The 19,318-nt window shown below is 51.4% G+C and overlaps 1 protein-coding gene across 1 annotated transcript in view; it reads left to right on the forward strand.

The window, feature by feature from the left end:
• Positions 1 to 19,318, forward strand: part of ssbp2b (single stranded DNA binding protein 2b) — an 88,461-nt gene that overhangs the window by 59,068 nt on the left and 10,075 nt on the right. Inside the window, exons 5-10 of the mRNA XM_064309395.1 lie at positions 655 to 744; positions 16,470 to 16,529; positions 17,279 to 17,345; positions 17,554 to 17,624; positions 17,835 to 17,902; positions 18,197 to 18,242. Of these exons, the coding sequence (XP_064165465.1) occupies positions 655 to 744; positions 16,470 to 16,529; positions 17,279 to 17,345; positions 17,554 to 17,624; positions 17,835 to 17,902; positions 18,197 to 18,242 (402 nt within the window). The remainder of the gene's footprint in view (positions 1 to 654; positions 745 to 16,469; positions 16,530 to 17,278; positions 17,346 to 17,553; positions 17,625 to 17,834; positions 17,903 to 18,196; positions 18,243 to 19,318) is intronic.

Raw genomic sequence — 19,318 nt, forward strand, 5'->3', positions numbered from 1 at the left:
TGTCTGTTTATCTGTATGGCTGTAGTTTTGTGCTGTGTGGCTGACTGTTTATTCGTATGGCTGTAGTTTTGTGCAGTGTGTCTGACTGTTTATCTGTATGGCTGTAGTTTTGTGCTGTGTGGCTGACTGTTTATTCGTATGGCTGTAGTTTTGTGCTGTGTGTCTGACTGTTTATCTGTATGGCTGTAGTTTTGTGCTGTGTGTCTGACTGTTTATTTGTATGGCTGTAGTTTTGTGCTGTGTGTCTGACTGTTTATCTGTATGGCTGTAGTTTTGTGCTATGTGGCTGACTGTTTATTCGTATGGCTGTAGTTTTGTGCTGTGTGCCTGACTGTTGATCTGTATGGCTGTAGTTTTGTGCTGTGTGTCTGTCTGTTTATCTGTATGGCTGTAGTTTTGTGCTGTGTGTCTGACTGTTTATTTGTATGGCTGTAGTTTTGTGCTGTGTGGCTGACTGTTTATTCGTATGGCTGTAGTTTTGTGCTGTCTGGCTGACTATTTGTCTGTATGGCTGTAGTTTTGTGCTGTGTGACTTATTTGCGCGGCTGTTGCTTTGTGTGACTGGCTGTGTTTTTTATGGGTGCTGTTTTTTTGCTGCGTGACTGATGTTTTCTGTCTGACTGACTGCGCCTGTTTTTCCGCGTTCCTCTCCAGAGCGCGGCGGCGGCTCCCAGCCCGGTCCTCGGGAACATCCCTCCAGGAGACGGGATGCCAGTGGGGCCCGTCCCCCCGGGATTCTTCCAGGTACAGTACAGCCGGCACAGAACGCCTCCTCCCAGGGCGGCCCCCTCAGCCCGCGGGCCAGTACCCACAGAGAGGCACAAACAACCATATGCATGCGCCCACATGCATACAGGCACATACAGTAGACGCACGCACATAGACACGCACGCACAGGCACGCACGCACAGAGACGCACCACATAGACACAGGCAAACACAGGCAAACACAGTAGACACGCACATATACACACACACACACACACACACACACAGAGGCACATGCATATAGACACGCACAGAGACACATGCACATAGACACACGGATGTAGACACATGCACAGAGGCACACGCACATATGCACACGGGTGAAAGGCTCATGCAGGCGAAGGTACACGCGTGATCACAAACGCATGCTCAACATCTGACTTCTCACTTGCGACTTCACAAACATACGCAAGCACTCTCATTCTCTCTCTCCTGAAAGATCTTCTGGCCGAATAAGATCTCCAGTGAGCTGCAGCAGGCTGTAGCACCTCTGCTTGCTGTAGCATCTCAGTTGAACGTTAGCCTGGCCTTGGCCTGTCCTGTGAACGCCTACCGAATCCAACACCTAAGGTTGCCCTCTGACAGGCAGGTGTTGGTAAACGTAAGAGAGGGAGACCCAGAACACCTGGGGAAAAACTGCCACCCCTGGGCCAGAGAAGGGGGGGCTTTCGCGGGGGGAAGCCCAGGCTGCTGCTGAAGACAAGCAGGGCTGGGGATGAGGAGGCGGGGGGGGGCTGTAGCCTTGTGTCCCTCCCTCTCAGGGGTGAAGAGCATATGTTCATGAAAACTCCCTGTGGGTGTGTTTTCGGCCTGGGCTGACTGGCTGTGGTGCAAAATGAGACGCTTCTTAGCCATTGGCTGTAGCACAAAATGAGACGCTTCTTGGCCATTGGCTGTAGCACAAAATGAGACGCTTCTTGGCCATTGGCTGTAGCCGACGCAGACCCCTTGAGGAAGATGTTGGTGGGGCGCGGTACTTCCCGTCTTTAATCGACTCGCGCCTGTCTTTCATACTCTCCCTCCTGAGCGAGTGAGCAGACGATCGCTACGGAAGGCCGACAGAAGTGATCAGTGTAATTGGAGTGGCCGCTGCTGCAGTAAGACTGGCGGGGCAGGGGGACGTGCTGTCAGTCCGTCAAGCGCTCTCCGTTCCTTTCAACCGCTGATTTGAGCCGTTTTCCCGGTTAAGGGCTCGGTAATTGATTGTTGGGGCTGACAGAGCTCCGGGCTGCTCTCTCTCAGCCAATGGATGCATCTCTTTACCTGAGTGGGGCGGAATGCTCTGCTGACCAATCCCCTGTTAGAGCTGGCTGGCATAATTTTTAACAATGATTAGTCGGCAAATATTCCCTTTCAAGTCCCAAAAACATTTTTAAGCGGCATTGAACACTTCTATACGTAATGTCTTTGTAGGCAGCTACAGTGATTCATTTTAATTGCATGGGGATTTAAGAAAATAATCATTTATAAGGAGTTCCACAGGTGGTAAAGTTATCCTAGTGAACTCCAGTTCCACATTTTTCCAGTTTAAAAGACGATGGAACAAGGAAAGCAGGGGCTTTGTGGATGCCAATGGTGTGTCGAACTGTTTACATTGCCATTAACAGCAGAATTACCACTTTAGCATATAGCGCAGGATTTCTAGTGGGGAAAATGTAATGGGCGTGAAATATGAATGAAGTTTTAGTCTGTGGCGGACTCTCCTTCCTTGTGTGAGGTCACAGCACGCATCATTACAGATCTAAGGACAGAGCTGGAGCGGAGGCACTTAGGCCTACATGAAGGGGACAGAGAGAATTTGAGATTAAAAGAGAGAGGGAAGGAGTAGACTGCTGAGGGGGAGCTTGGGGCCTGCGTATCTGACCGTTTTAATGGTAGTGAAGACACTGAAAATGAAGACACACTCGTTCTCTCTAATGTCTGTACAGTGAGGATTTACCCATGCTCTCTAATGTCTGTGTACAGTGAGGGTTTACCCACGCTCTCTAATGTCTGTGTACAGTGAGGATTTACCCACGCTCTCTAATGTCTGTGTACAGTGAGGATTTACCCACGCTCTCTAATGTCTGTGTACAGTGAGGGTTTACCCACGCTCTCTAATGTCTGTACAGTGAGGGTTTACCCACGCTCTCTAATGTCTGTGTACAGTGAGGGTTTACCCACGCTCTCTAATGTCTGTGTACAGTGAGGATTTACCCACGCTCTCTAATGTCTGTACAGTGAGGTTTACCGCCTCTAGTCTGTACTGAGATTTCGTCTCTATGTTGTACAGTGAGGGTTTACCCACGCTCTCTAATGTCTGTACAGTGAGGTTTACCACGCTCTCTAATGTCTGTACAGTGAGGTTTACCCAGCTCTCTAATGTCTGTACAGTGAGGTTTACCCAGCTCTCTAATGTCTGTACAGTGAGGATTTACCCACGCTCTCTAATGTCTGTACAGTGAGGGTTTACCCACGCTCTCTAATGTCTGTGTACAGTGAGGATTTACCCACGCTCTCTAATGTCTGTGTACAGTGAGGATTTACCCACGCTCTCTAATGTCTGTACAGTGAGGATTTACCCACGCTCTCTAATGTCTGTGTACAGTGAGGGTTTACCCACGCTCTCTAATGTCTGTACAGTGAGGATTCCACGCTTAGTGTCTGTACAGTGAGTTTACCACGCTCTCTAATGTCTTGTACAGTGAGCATTACTCCAAGCTCCAACCTGCACACTCCAGCCTTAAAACTGTAGGTGAGCCAGAGAGAGCCGAGGGGAAGGAAGGGATAATATTATTTAAGCATTACAGATTACTGGCTTCCATTTTCCGTTCCTCACCCCTCGCTCTCTGTCCCCTCCAGCACCCTGGCTTAAATATGTCCCATTCATAGCATTCCGGTCCATTGCGGGGCCATAGATTACTTCTTTATCATAACGATCGGAAGAAAAATTACGGAGAAGCACATTAAGGAAGTAAATGAACAACTAGTACCTTTACTTTACGGTAGGCCTGGTATTTCAGTGAGTTCCTGAAATAACCTGTGAGACATTTTAGCTGAAAGAGCATTCAGAGCTGTCCTTTTGCGTGGCTGTGTCCGCGTTCCTCTTGGCGTTAGCATGCCGCTTTCTCTAAGAGCAGGAAGCATGACAGAACTGTTGTGCCCGAGTTCTGTTTTCTTCATCAGTGACACAGCAGTCACGCAGGCTGCAGTCGAAAACAGGTTGTGCACTATGTGTCTGTGAGCTATGCACTATGTGTCTGCGAGCTATGCACGCTGTGTCTGTGAGCTGTGCAATGTGTACTGTGGGCATGGAACAAATTCACATTCTGTGTCAATGGTAGGGGAATTTGGAGCTATATTACAATTACATTTGAGTATTTACGAAATGCTCTTATCCAGAGAGACTTGCAGGGCCTTTTTTAACACAGTGCATTTATACAGGGATATGTTTGCTGAAGTCGATCAGGTTATGTAACCATGCTCAAAGTTGCAATGGCAGTGCCTCACCTGGGAATTGAACCTGCAACCTCTGAGTTCCATGCCCAGTATATTACACTGCTGCCTAAATGGCTTACCCCCACACCCCTCAGGAAACCTCGTTCAGATCTCCAACCATGGCCAGGATTAGTACCCCATCCATCCCACACCAGGAACCAAACATGATATATTTTTAACCTTATTTGGCTAACGCGATAGAAGTGTCTGATTTTGAGTATGTATCAGGAGGAAGTGAACAAGAGCGTATGGGGAAGCAAATGAGTGTGACACCGTGTTCCTGCTTGGTCCATTTGCAAGTGAGAGCGTGCATCGGCTATAAGCGTTCCCTGTGCGTTATCTTGTCTCTCAGGACAGCAATGGACAGATATATCTGATTGCGGCGTACAGGAATTAGCTCGATTAAAAGCGGCAGAATGTCACACAGGCAGACATGTCACCGGGGGGTGTGGTCAGGCTTAAAGAGCCAAAGCTGATGACTTAAAGTGGCCCTCTACGGAGTTAATGACTTAAAGAGATCCCATTATTACTCGCCCCTTGCTTGTTTGTTCGTAGACGCTAGCCGCGTGAGGCAGTTGCCGGTCGGTCGGCTGAAGGGAACCTTTTTCACACTTGCAGCTCATGTGTCTGCTGCTAAGCGCGAACGCGGATAGATGTTAGCACGGCTGAACAATGGTGCTTTTTTTTGTGGCAGAGGGTGTGTCTGTGTCACCTGTTCTGTGTGCGGAAGGCAACAACAGCAGGCTCATTTTTGGACTTCAGGGACTGACCAATGAAAAATCTGAAAGGGCCATTTCACCAAAGAATAAAGCTGAAAATGCATTGTTTGCATTTCTCTCTCTTTATCTCTCCTCTCTCTGTCTATCCTGCATTCTCTCATTCTATCTCTCTGGTTCTCTAGCTTGTTCTCACTTCTCTCTCCCACTCCTCTGTCTCTCCCTTCCTCCCTCCCTCCCTCCTGCTCGTCTGCTCTTCAGCCCCAGCTGAGGTGCAGTAGGGTTTTTTTGTCTGAAGTCGCTGAGGCGTGTCATATCGCCGAGTTGATATCAGGATCGCCCGGGACAGGCTGTTCTCCCCGGCCTCGCGTCCGCGCGCTCTCTCTCTCTCTCTCTCTCTCTCTCTCTCTCTCTCTCTCTCTCTCTCTCTCTCTCTCTCTCTCTCTCTCTCTCTCTCTCTCTCTCTCTCTCTCTCTCTCTCTCTCTCTCTCTCTCTCTCTCCCTCTCTCTCTCTCTCTCTCTCCTCCTCCTCGGGTTCAGCCGTGGCGGCGGGGGTCCCTGACCGCGCAGCGCGAGCAGAGCCGCGGCCCGTGGGCGCGTGCCAGAAGCCGATATCATCCGCTCTAAAGGGCCGCTCGAGCGCTGTGGAACGCGCAGTTCACTTCCGCCTCGTGATTGGCTCGGTTGACCACTGTGCTTCCAGACTCCACCCCTCTTGCATTTGTGCCTGTTTCGTGGATCCCTCACGTTTGCGTCGTCTTGCGAATTTGAAAGAATCGGGCGGCTTAATTTGATGCACACAGCTCAGGTTTTATTCGTCCCTTTGCGCTGCTGGGTGTTCACCCGTACAGTGGCGGTTAGGAACCCGCGTCCTGTGGGACACCAGTGCCCGCCTGGGGATGTGAACCTATAACCTCCTGACAACCAGACTGGTTCCCAAGCCAGTACAACGCACAGCTGCTGTGGCTTTCCGACAGGGACTTCTTATTCACAACTGGCTCGTATCTCAGTGGTGCAGTGCAGTGTCTGAGCATGATGTGAGTTTGTATCCATTATACGCAACAGGAGAACCCTTCCACAGGGACTTCTGGTTGGACCAACGACACAGTAGTTGCTTATCTCGTACACTTTTCAGTATTACTTAAATTCATTTGGTAGCCAGTTCCAACCTTTTTCAGCTAAAACGTTAGCTATAAACATTTGGACGTACAGAAAAGTGAAAAATGTATCGCACTCCACCGCAAAGTAACCAGAAGAATCCGAAACAAGAACTGCCGGGAATCCGACGGAAAAGAGCAAGTGCTGTGCTCAATGACATTAAAGCAGCGATAGCAACTCTGCAGCAAGAAATAAAGACACTGAGATCCTCCATTGCGTGAAGAACCCTTCCACATTTACCTGCTGGGTAGTTTGGTGTCATGGCCAAGCAGGCACCAGTGTTCAAACGGTGCATTTTTACTGGCAGACGCCTGTGTGTGACAGTGGAGTGGCTCCTCCCCCTCTCGAGTTCTCAGCTCTGAGAGGGAGGGGGGACAGGGCTCCTTCAGAGCCCTCTCATTGGCCCCCGACGCCGTCCGTCTGCTCGGAAAGCCTTGAGACCTCTGCCCTGCCGTGTTTCCAGCTAGCCAGTAGCCTCATGCGCTGCCCGGGGGACCCCGCCCTCTCCCGCCCGTTGGGGACTGTGCTGCTCCTGGCCAGTGCTGTGCTGCGTACCCTGCGCTGCGTGCCCTGCGCCGCGAGGCTGTGAGAGCGCCGCCTCCCCTCGCTTGACCCCGCTTCCCGCGCAGCGGGCGCCGCGCCGCGGTCGAAGCGCCATCGCGTACGTGCTGAAGCGGCCGCAGCAGGCAGCCCGATGACGCATCGATCGGAGGGGCTGTAGCCATGATGCCAAACTGCATCCCCGTCTGAGGACCGCTGGCCAGGGCTCTCTGTTCTGCTGATGGAATGCACCTGATGATGTCACGCTGTCCGTCTGCCCGCTTTATGAATGTTATTTTTATTGTCATTATGAAGCTCTCTCTCTCTCCCTCATCTCTTTCTCGCTCTCTCTCTCTCTCTCCCTCATCTCTTTCTCGCTCTCTCTCTCTCCCTCATCTCTTTCTCGCTCTCTCCCTCATCTCTTTCTCGCTCTCTCTCCCCCTCATCTCTCTCTCTCTCTTTCCCTCATCTGTTTCTCTCTCTCTCTCTCCTCCCGTCTCTCTCTCCCTGTCTGTCCGTCTCTCTCTCTCTCCCTCTATCTCTCTTTCTCTCTTTCCTTTTCTCTCTCAGCTTCACCTGTAGAATGCGTTTCGGGCCCCCCCGTCCTTGAGTTATGTCCGCCTGCAGCCCGCCTCAGACTCGGCTGCCGCGCGGGCGTTTCCGTGGCGACAGCGTCCGACGCGGATCGTTACACCCGTGCAGTGCAGGCGCGCAGAGGCGTAGCGGCAGAATGGGACGCGGAGGGACGGAGATTTATGGAGTCTGTGATTTACGCTCCGCGCGGTGCCTTACAGTAAGCGCGGAGACTCGTCCCTGTCCCTTACATTCTCATCTCACAGATAAATCACCCCGCCCTCGTACGGACCCGCCGTTTCTTCCAAGGGAACCGAGGTGAACCCGTGATTCCATCGGACGGACATCCGACGCGGGGGGACCGAATTTCCTTCCCTCCCGTCCGATCCGACAGCATTTCCCCGGCGCAGTGCCCTCCCCTACTGATCAGTCGGTCCCGGAGGGGGTTTTTTTAAATGAGGATTTGGGCCGCGATGATGACTTAACCGCCACGCCAGTGTGTTTAAAGAGAAAAGAAGGAAGGGGACGATAAATTGGGGGTGAAGAGACTGGTGCTGAAGGTGAACGCCATAATTCATCGAGCGTTGCCCTCTGCTGGTCAGGTGCACGCCAGACCAAAGAGTTTTACCTCAGGAGTTTTTACGCTGCGCTTCTGTGCCGCGTAGCTTAGCGCGTAGCTTCTGCCAGACGTGCTGTCAGTTTACACAGCTGGATGTTTGCAGGTGAATACAGAAGTTAAGAGACTTACTCAAGGGGGTAACAAGAGAAGCCCCTCTGGAGTGGAAGACCAGCCAGTGAAGCAGTGCCTTGCTAAGACTCCGAATTTATCCATATGCTTCCTTAGCCTTTTGGGCTGACGGTGTGCTGCTCAAACCTTTTCTTTCTGGATCTGACACCCTCCGTGAGCCCTTTTGCACAGGCCTTTTGGATTTGTGCCATTCGCTGGACGGGACAGGTTCCTGTCTGGATTGGCTGCGTGTCTTGACTGACAGCCATCCTGGCAAATGACAGCCTGGCTATAGTAATTGATATCGTGAGATGAACGAGCCAGATACATCTCCTTTCCCACTGTCTTTTTTACAATGAGGATTCCCCCATTTTAACGTTGTCTATATACACCGTATTATTTAGATTTTGTGCTAGGTAAACCATCCGAGCCATGTATGTCTCTAGGTTTAAAGGTTTTTAATTCATTGTTTGCCGAGTTTGGATTTCGCAGGGTGATACATGGGCAGGTTGCCATTTCATAATCACCAGTTTGTGCTGTCGCATGAACATTCGCTCCATTAAAGTGTTCTCAGTGCTGGAGTAAATGAATGCACTGCAAAGATAGCAGTCTGCTGATTTCATGATATCAGGCAGGGCAGTTTCCTGTATCCTTCTCAAATGACAGCTGGCTGTTTTTTTTTGCTTTTTCATTTCATCTCCTGTATGGATTTTATTTCCACATAGATCCCCAAGGTTAAATATTTCGGGAGTGTTCTTCCAGACTGAAATTCCTTACCTTATAACATATAGCCCATGACAAAAGTCAAAAGGATTTTTTAAAGAATGTTTAAGGATCGTACAACAAATGTTTCTACTGTTCTGTGTCTCAGACTTTTACTACAGTAACTGGCCTTATCTGGTTTTAATTAATTAATGAATGAAATATTGTATTAATTCCATGTTGTCCGGTTAATAACTGCTTTGTGTTATCATATTTTCAAATGTATGAGCAGAGTGTGCCATTCTTTTGGCTGAAGTGATACTTCGGTTATATGAGCGCATTAGCTAAATAACATTTGTCAGTGTACATTTTTACATGGCATTTTTAGCATTTAGCAGATGTTCTTATCCAGACTGACTTATACATACAATCTCACTTAGAGCTATACAGCTGGATGTTGACTGAAGCAGTTCGGGTTGAGTACCTCACACTCTAGGCTATAAGAGCAGTGCTCTGCCTGGGAATCGAACCTGCGATCTCAGAGTTACAAGCCCAGTTCTCACACCATTACACTACCATGCCGCACCCACACTCACTTATATATTGTTTAATTAAAGAAAACATGCATTTGAGAGTGCACTTTAGCTTACGCTATCTGCTAGTTTTCATTAAGGTGCGTTTGTTTTGTTCTCCACATCCACTGGAATTAATGTTGTTCGGTCCCGTGTGCACAATCGATCAACAGGTGGAAAACAACCCTCTCCCGTTTCGCGAATCTTAATTAGCCGAATAACTGAAGGGAAACTACGCCATCAACAAAAACCCAGCCACTGAGAAATTGCCTCCTCTCCCGGGGGGCTGGTGGCGCCATTCCGCAGGAGCCTGGCCAATCAGGTGGCGAGCAGCGGCTCGTACGTGCTCGCGTTCGTGATGCGGTGCTGCGCGTGAGGTGGCGTCGGGGTCCGTGCGGTCCGTGCGAAGGAGAACGGCAGATCTGTGGAAGAAGGGCCAATCTGCCCACAGAAAAAGGTGACTTGGTCGATTTAAGAGTGTTTGGCCGCCATTTTAACGAGACCGTTGTGTTCCAGTGAGATCTTGTGCTGTCGGCTGGCAAAGACAGGGGAAGGTCCAGCACGCACTTCCACGGATTCAGCAGTACGTACTGTGTCTTGTAAGAACGGAGCGGTGTGTTCTTCACTGTGGTGCCAGTGATGATAGCTCTTTTTGTGTATCATTGGTGGAGCAGGCCTTTGCTAATGTGCAGTTTAGTGGCATTACGTGCATTTCTCCCCTGAGTACTGGAGTCATACTGGTAATACAAAGAATCAATAAGTAAATGGAGTATCTGCATTTTAGACTATGTGCATTTTAGGCAAATGCTGTAGGCTGTAATAATGTAGAAGTGGCCATCTCTCTCTCTATCTCTCTCTCTGGCATTGCTTCTAGTTTTCAGCACTCCCTCTCTCCTGCCCTCCATCCTTGTGTATGTGTGTGTGTGCGTGTGTGTCTGTGTGTATGTGTGTGTGTGTGCGCACTCCCTCTCTCTCTCTCTCTCTCTCTCTCTCTGTCTCTCTCTGTTCTATTTTGAGCCAGTAGGATGGTCGGAGGCTCCCTATTGGAAAGCGAGGGGGGGGGAGAGGAAGGGGGGAGGAGAGCTGAGGGAGCAGACAGCTTCATGCTGCTGTATATTATGAGAGGCCAACTTTAAACACACAGGAGCACTCCCAGAGAACAGAGCTGGAACACAGCTCTGTGTGTGTGTGTGTGTGTGTGTGTGTGTGTGTACGTACACGTGTGTGTGCACATGTGTGTGTGTTTATACGTATGAGTGCTTGCGTGTGTGCATGTGCGTGTGTGCATGTGCATTTGTGTGTGTGTGCGTGTATGAGTGTGTGCGTGCACGTGCTTGTGTTTGTGTGTGTACATGTATGTACATGTCTGCGTATATGTGTAAGAAACCCCTCAGACACACCAAACAGCAGAAGTATCTGAGTGGTGATGGCGTGTAGTTTTACCTGGTGCTACTGGAACAGGATTAAATGAATGTTATCTCAGGTATCTGACTCCAAAAAGAAGGTTTTAACCTTTCCTCTCTGCTAACTGTTACGCATAGACGGAGGAGTCTGCTGTCTGCCGGTAGTGCGGCTTTATATGAATCGCTGTCTAACTTGGTAGCTGCGGACATGTCTTTGGCTTGTGTGGCCTGCATAAATACAACTGTGTATCCTGCTCTGACACTAGTGTATAGGCGAGTGACTACGATATGCAGATATCCTAAGTCCTATGTGTTTGCTAGCACCTTAAAACTGCTAGGTGTGCAGTGCGCCAGTGGTAGGAGTCTAATAGCAATGCCATGTTAAAATGAATGCAGTTTATTGTTCGGTGTGCAGTAATTATGACAATATACAATGGTGCAAAACGTGAGTGATGAAATGGCTATGCGCTTAAATGGCTTACACGCACAGGGGGCTGTGTGGACGAGTCTCTCCGAACCACTGCACGTGTCCTCTTATATACGAAACTGTCAAAGCACCCGGTCACTTTTTGTACCTGGCTGGGTGCTAACCCACGGGTATCAAGATCTTTAGTCAGCACCCCGCCACCAAAGACACCAGCTTGTTCCCCATGACATCAGCTTTCCAACAGTACAAAACATGATTGCATTGTATTGTGGAGAACATAAAGTTCACGCATGCTGATCCAATCGGGTGTTTTGCAGCCGAGCGCCGTCTCTCCATCACAAGCGCTGACTCCCTGTCAGCGCAGTAAACAGTCTGTTTTACTTTGAGGGCCTGATAAGAGGCAGACTTCTGTGAACTGCTGCACACGTGTCTCTCTGTGTGAGGAAGAACACTGATCACACCCTCACTTGAACACAGACTCATGAACACACACGCACACATACGCACACACACATATTATGCCTCAAGTGCCTCCAACATTGCTATCGTGGTTCCGTTATTAATTCACTAACGCAGCTAGTGGTTTCAGTGCCGTAGCCTCCTACAGTAATTAGCCAGTAAAGGAATAAAGGGAGAAGCCGTACAAATGCGCAACAACGCGAAACAGCAAATCCCCGTCAGCCTGCCAGCTGCTCCCGGATGAGGCAGACGCCGGATCGCGAGCGTGTGCGTCGGGGGTGCGGTTTCCGCGCGCCGCCGGTCTCGGTCCGCGCCGCTTCCCCCTCCGCGCCGATCGGCGACGCTGCGGAGAGTCTGGGCGAGACGCGCGGTTCCCCCCGCCGCAGACGCCGGCTGCTTCGATCGCAGCGCTGTGTCGCGCGGCGTCTTCCCCGCTCTGCGTTCAGCCGTCCGGTTTGCCGGGGACTCTAAAAAATCTGCTGAGAATAGAATAGAATAGAATAGAATAGAATAGGAGAGAATAGAATAGGAGAGAATAACTCTTTTTCCCAGGCAGAACTTCAGGTGAAGCATCTGTGGTACATGAAATTAAGTTAACAATTTACATATATTACATTAAGAAATAAAACTACGGTATTTCGTATATATTCTCAATATTCCCAAAATGAAGCTAAATGCTTGCATGTCTGTGAACGATCCAAATGATTCTAGTGATCTAAATTTTAATGAATAGTTCATGCATTCATGCTAAGTGCCGTAAAATAGGAATGCTACCATTGTTTGTGTTGTATATTCAGTCATTTAATTCCTAATTCATGCATGCTGTCATGTAGTTTCAGTTTACAGCAGTGAACCCAGGTTTAGCTTGTCAAAGGATGCACTGACATTGGAATATTGTCTAAAATAGAAAAAAATGCTTAGGTACCTGTCTGACTTTGGTTTCATATTGTATATCTATGTTGCAGCCTAGTTATCCACACATTTTCTCAAGTAATCAAGGTAGATAGATGTGTAACTTTGAATGGGATTCTTGTACCAATCTGCATGAACATTTTAATGTGCAGCCAGTGTTGTATTACATATAATGTGTTACATATACTGTACATGTGGAGGACTTTTACTTTATTAACCTGGAGTTTTCACCTCTGAACATGATGGGGACTGCTGTGTGACTGCTTGCCTGCTACTGTGTAACCAATAGGAAGGCAGTCTTGCGGAAGGTGCTTTGCTAATGCTCAACAGTCTAGGGACTGATACTACTGTGCGACGCTAGCTTTTTCGGTTCATATAAAGAAGCGTCTGCTGTTGTAGAGGTCTGTGCTAAAGGTGGGCTCAAAAGGATGTCCTGAAATGTAAACCTTTGGGACCCTATTAGCTGGTGTGAAACTCAGAGGCATGCAAATGAATTTCAGCCAGTTTTAGATCCCAGCAAATCCGTAGGAAAGATTAAACGACAAAGATGATGGATGTTAAAATTTGGAAGCGGTTGATGTTTTTAAGCCTATAAAAGAAAGCGCATTAGCCTGCATTGATGTGGGACAACTTCTTCCCGGGGACAACTGTAAAGGTAGGATTTGCACTTTGATTAATTGTTAAGAGCTTAGAGCGGTATGAGTTACTCCTGTGGTTTCTCTTCATTCTTCCTTTCTCCAAGGAACTGATTTTTTGGCTTCTCCCTGCCTCCAGTCTACACGATATTCCTTTGTACCTTTGTAGTTTTTTTTTTCCTCCAGAATCCGGTAGCCTGATAAAGACACAAGCTTTAATATGCGATTAATTTGGCTGGTTATGAAACCTGCATCAGGCACCGAACACTCAGACTTGGAGTTGAGCTTGTGGGAGGACGGGTCTCTCCAGGAAGACGAGGAAGACCCCCGTGTTCCTCCTCCTCTTCCTCGTTCTCATCCTCATCCTCGAGCCCCCCCCGATGGCGGAGTGAGATTTGAGAGGGCCCTCCTGACGTTGCCGCGGTGATTAAGGTGACGCGACTCCCCGCCGTCCCGCCCGCAGAGAGGACCGAGCGCGGAGGTCACTGGCCGCCCCCCGCCGCCCGGCTGATTAATTATGCAGCCGGACTAATTAATTCAGCCCTTTTCCCCCCTCGCTAATTAAACAGGCCGTCCGCTGTGCGGCGAGCATCGGAGCAGGGCTGGGGAAGAGTCTCGTGGCTTCACCGGGCCCCCGGGCACCCCAAAACTGACGCGCTACAGGAAAGGGGAGGTCCCGGACCCCCCCCCCCACCACGAGCTCCCCATACCCTGGGGTCCGAGCCCAGACCCTGGGCCCCTCTTCCAGGTAGTCCAGTAGCACGGGACTACTGCTCCCCGGTATCCCATCGGTCTGGCTTCCGGCGCTTTCCGAGGCGCTCCTCGTCGATGCCGAAGGCTAAAAATAGCCAGAAATCGCGGTAACCGCGGGAGCCTCTGACCGCAGGCTGCAGCCTCCAGCCTCGCCTTTTTTTTCCCCGCCGTCGCTTGTCAGCCCAGCAGATGCCCTTAACTAGGGAGCCCAATGCCGCCCTCGCTTCCACTCGTAATGCCTTTCTGCAGCTGGGCAGAGCAGAGCAGAGCGTATTCAGGTCAAGTAGCCTGCTCAAGGGGGGCGGCTTCAGCACCTGACCTCGGAGTCAAACCCCCCAAATCCTCCGGTCCCTCTGGGAAGAGGCATCCGCTTGGCCCCTATTACTTGTAATTGGAGCGATGTAAGGGGTTAATTGCAGCAGCTGGCCACTCAGAGCCACGCGTGCCAAATGTACGCAAAGCACATACGCGTTCGCAAAACACACACGTTAGGGCTGCGCAATCTGGAATGGTCTTCTGGCGCCTTTGGTGCATAAATAAATAAACTTGAATTTGAATTTTACCATTGGCCATAGCTTTACCATAGGCCCTTGGCTAGCTAGTTGACGATGTGCCCCTAGAGCAGCCCCGCCCACCTTTCTGACCCCACCCACTCCACAAAACGCCACCCAGTGCCCTTTTCCAAGCCCTGCCCCCACCCCGCACTCCACACCGCCCTCTCGGACCCTCCCCCATGGCCCTTTCTTCTCAGACCCTCCTCAGCCCTGCCTCTCGATAGACGCTTTCATCTCTTCCAGTCCTGCAGATTCTGGGCTGATGTGACTCCAGCCGGCAGCAAAGTTGTCTGCATGTTTTCTGGGGACTGGCCTCTGACCGTGGAGGCGCCCGGAGTTTTGCTCTCTGCTCTTACTCATCAGCTCCATCATAACTGACGCGCTCTTGCAGTCCCCCTCCATGTTTTATGAAGCGCCCGGTCGCGCGTGTCCGGACGCAGGGCGGTCGCGGCGGGCCCGTGCGCGCGCGGGTTCTGTGCTCAGCGGACCGGGCCGTGTCGCCGCCTGCCCGGCTCCCCTGGAACACCTCGCTTTTACACGTCCTAACAGGCCCCACAGGCCTAACAGGCTGACTTCAGCCCTCAGCTGCTCTCATTATTGTTCCTGTGTGCGTGTGTGCGTGTGTGTGTGTGCGTGTGTGTGTGTGTGCGTGTGTGGGGTGTGTGTGTGTGTGCGTGCGTGCGTGCGTGGGTGTGTGTGTGTGGTGTGTTGGGTGTGTGTGTGTGTGCGTGTGCGTGTGTGTGTGTGTGCGTGTGTGTGGCTGTGTGGCTGTGTTGTGGGTGTGTGTGTGTTGTGTGTGTGTGTGTGCGTGTGTGTGTGTGCGTGTGTGCATGTGTGCGTGTGTGTATGTGTGTGTGTGTGTGTATGTGTGGCTGTGTGGCTATGTTTGGGTGTGTGTGTGGTTGTGTTTTTACTGACACAGTGAAAAAGGTGGAGCCAGAGGTCTTCAGAGTGTGACTGTTGTCCTTCAGCTATCGGGAAGGCTGGGGGTGGGGCAGTGGGAGGGTGGTGGGAACATGTGGGGGTCAAACGCCAAGAGCCACACCCATCTCACTTTTTCCCTTGTGCTGTGTAAACAAAAATTCACCCCTCGCAAACGAACGTTCAGATAGCTGGGACATGTATCCCAGCGTCGGTGCTCAGACCGCGCGTGAGTCACCGTTTGGTTCTGCGGGCTTTCGCACGGTTGGGTTGGTATCCCCCTCTTCGCGGGGACGTTCAGTGTGGCAGTCGGAGGTTCGGGGTTGTGGGTAGTGATCCGGTGCATAAATATTTGCACATTCACACCGTTTATCGCAGTGGGCGATGCACTTATTTTTACGAGGGAGAGATGTTGATTCATTTTATCGCTTTACACTTGAACTATTTTTATTTGCTTTCGGGGCTGGTGTCGAAACCCGCGGCGGCTAATGTGGGCCGCTGACCGCACGAAACTGTTCGTACGTCCACAATGCGCCTTGTCCTCGGATTTGAACATAGAAGTGTAGCCGGTCGTCTTCGTGCGGCAGCCCCGTGCAGAGGTGGGGTCGGCGTGAAGTGCACTCGGCCGTCCTTTTCGTGATGGGGGTCCTAACTGGGAATGGAAGCGTGAGGGCTGCCATGGCGATAATTGCTCTGATTATTATAATGCCGTGTTATTATTGGCTATGCTTGGCGGAGGCTGCCCAGCGCCTCTGTTTGCTCGTGTTTTCCGTTCGCCAGCTGGGCGTCTGCTGAGGCTTTTCCACATGAGCGCTTTGCTCTGGGGCAGAGCGGCCTGCCCAGGAATCAACCCGGGAGGGAACCTGCGCACCTACTGGACCGTGTCTGCAAAGAGTATTTATAGTAAAAAAAATATGTTGCGTTCAATGTTTATTTTGAGTCGTTTTCGCGCTCCGTGCGCTGGCAGCGTTGCGTTTGGGACGAGGAAGAAAGGCTCCTCGTTCGATTGTTCCACGCGCTCTCCGAGTCGTTTTCAAACAGGTGCTCTCGCCGTCTGCCGAAAGAGGGGCGCTTTCATCTGAAGCCGCCGGGCGGCGGTCCGGTGAAAGGTTGCCGTCGGTCTGGAGCCCGCCGAGCTGCTCTCCGGTTAAACCTCGTTCTCTCTCTCCACAGCCTTTCATGTCTCCTCGTTACCCTGGCGGCCCCAGACCTCCCCTCAGAATACCCAATCAGGTACGGCCTCAACTGCGCGCACCACCCGATGCTGGGATACGTAGTCTCTTCTTGTTTGACTAGTGGCTGGGCTGGTGCCCCTTCTCCATGTTTACACGTTGAAATCAGTGAGAGAAATTTTGTCTTTTCCACATTCGATTTCGGCCTAATTTGAAAGCTTTGTTTAGGTTAAGTTTTACAGTTCAAACCTTCAAAATTATTTCTGTACCAAATCAACCTACACTTTACACCCACAACCAATAAAAAAAACATAATCTCATATTACCGCCAGCAGCCAAACCACCCTGTGACTTACTCTCGCCTGATGGCTGAAGCTAAGCAAGTGTGGGCATTATCGATACTTGGGATGGCAGAAAATTCAGGCAATGCTGGAAGTGGTATTTGTGTCCCGATATGGGGCAGCCTTCTCTCTTGACCAACCCAGAATAAAACCATGACTCAGTAGCTATGACATCAAACTTTTTAAAAAGAGCCTAATTCTCATATTCTCACAATCCCGCCTCCTAATCATCCGCTTTACGGCTGATTGGCTTGTTGTGAATCCCTTTCCGTTTCCCCGGGTTACTGCAATTGAGAAATGAGCCCTCGAGTGACATTTCTGCTTTTATAAATGTTAGCAAGTGATGATTAGTGGTGGTAGTTTAATGGTAGTTTAACGTTCTAAGCCCACCCACTCCAGCTCCTGTGAGTTGGTGATTGGATGAGACAGTTTCTCCATGCGCACCCTGAGCAGTGTCTCGTTTGTGTAGGCTCTTGGGGGAGTCCCAGGAAACCAGCCGTTACTGCCCAGTGGAATGGACCCCACAAGACAGCAAGGTTTGTGTCCACAGGAATGGTCCCTGTTCAAGATATGAATGTGTGTCTGTGCCTGGTTTTTGTATGCTAATAATGTACTAACAAATAAAATACTACATATTAGTTTTTGTTACATAACTGTAATACATATCTTCGTAGCTAAATGTTTGGGTATATGTAATTCAGGATGCTTGAAATAAATCTGTGTCCTGTTGTTTTTACCTCTCAGGCCATCCAGGCATGGGCGGGGCTATGCAACGGATGACCCCGCCAAGGGGGATGGTCCCACTTGGGCCACAGGTATGTGATTGGCTGGTGGAAAACCTGGAACGGAAGTCAAATTCATCTTTCCATAAAAGGAATTCTGATCCAGATTCGAGAATAATTGTACTCTGATAGACGCTGTCTTCTCAGGTCAAAATAAACATCCCGATCGAACTGCAGAATGGGGGCTTTTTCCTGACCGAGCCCGTCTCTTGGAATGACCGTATCCCTCTGTTGCTGTTGCAGGGATACGGAGGGGGAATGAGGCCCCCCATCAATGCGCTAGGTGGCCCAGGAATGCCCGGGATGAACATGTAAGTGCTTACATGCGTGTGTGTGTGACTTCCTCCTGCTCTCCATCTGTTCAGGGGCTCCTGAATGTAACCGGCGTAGATCTCCGTGGCTCCATGGTTTTAACAGGCTTCTGAAGCCGTGCTGGTACAGCGCCACACGCTGCCTCTCTGTTTTTATCACCCTGACACTTCAGCCTTGCAGGCCCGGTAATGTTCCGGTCCTCTAGAAAACTCCTCCGGACCCTGGCGCTTCAGGAGAGGTCCCCGGCGCGTCGCACCGTTTCAAACTTTCCTCTTTTTCTCGCTCTCTTCCAGGGGCCCCGGAGGTCGACCCTGGCCAAACCCTCCGAACGCCAACTCGGTGAGTCTGCCGGAAAGTCTGGCCGCGCTCTTCTGCGGGAGGACAGCGCGCCCACAGCACACCCACAGCATGCCCACAGCGCACCCACAGCACGCCCACAGCGCACCCACAGCACGCCCACAGCGCACCCACAGCACGCCCACAGCACACCCACAGCACACCCTCAGCACGCCCACAGCACACCCACAGCGCACCCACAGCACACCCTCAGCACGCCCACAGCACACCCACAGCGCACCCACAGCACACCCTCAGCACGCCCACAGCACACCCACAGCGTGCCCACAGCACGCCCACAGCACGCCCACAGCACACCCACAGCCCTCCCACAGCACACCCACAGCACACCCACAGCACACCCACAGCACGCCCACAGCACACCCACAGCACACCCACAGCGCACCCACAGCACACCCACAGCACGCCCACAGCACACCCACAGCACGCCCACAGCACACCCACAGCACGCCCACAGCACGCCCACCGCACGCCCACAGCACACCCACAGCACACCCACAGCACGCCCACAGCACACCCACAGCGCACCCACAGCACACCCTCAGCACACCCACAGCACACCCACAGCGTGCCCACAGCACGCCCACAGCACGCCCACAGCACACCCACAGCACTCCCACAGCACACCCACAGCACACCCACAGCACACCCACAGCACACCCACAGCACACCCACAGCACACCCACAGCACGCCCACTCACGCCCACAGCACACCCACGGCACACCCACAGCACGCCCACAGCACACCCACAGCACACCCACAGCACACCCACGGCACACCCGCGGCACACCCTCTCCGTAGCGCCGGCCTTTTAAACAGCGTGCCTACGCCGCGCGCCGGGCCGCCAGCTCACGGCCTTGGGCCCCGGCCGCCTGCCCTCGGCCTTCTCTGAGGGACAGAGAGCTCGTGTTTTAGCTATGCCTGTTCCACGCTTGCACTGACTGACCGTGCGCTGCAGAAGCGTCCAATCGGAGTCGTTCGTACGCTTCCCCGTCTCTGCGCCGGAGCAGGAACGATCGACTGATCGGTTGATTTATCGACTGGCTGATTGGCCGAT

This window comes from Anguilla rostrata, chromosome 14, assembly GCF_018555375.3.
Source record: "Anguilla rostrata isolate EN2019 chromosome 14, ASM1855537v3, whole genome shotgun sequence".
Taxonomy (NCBI): Eukaryota; Metazoa; Chordata; class Actinopteri; order Anguilliformes; family Anguillidae; genus Anguilla; species Anguilla rostrata.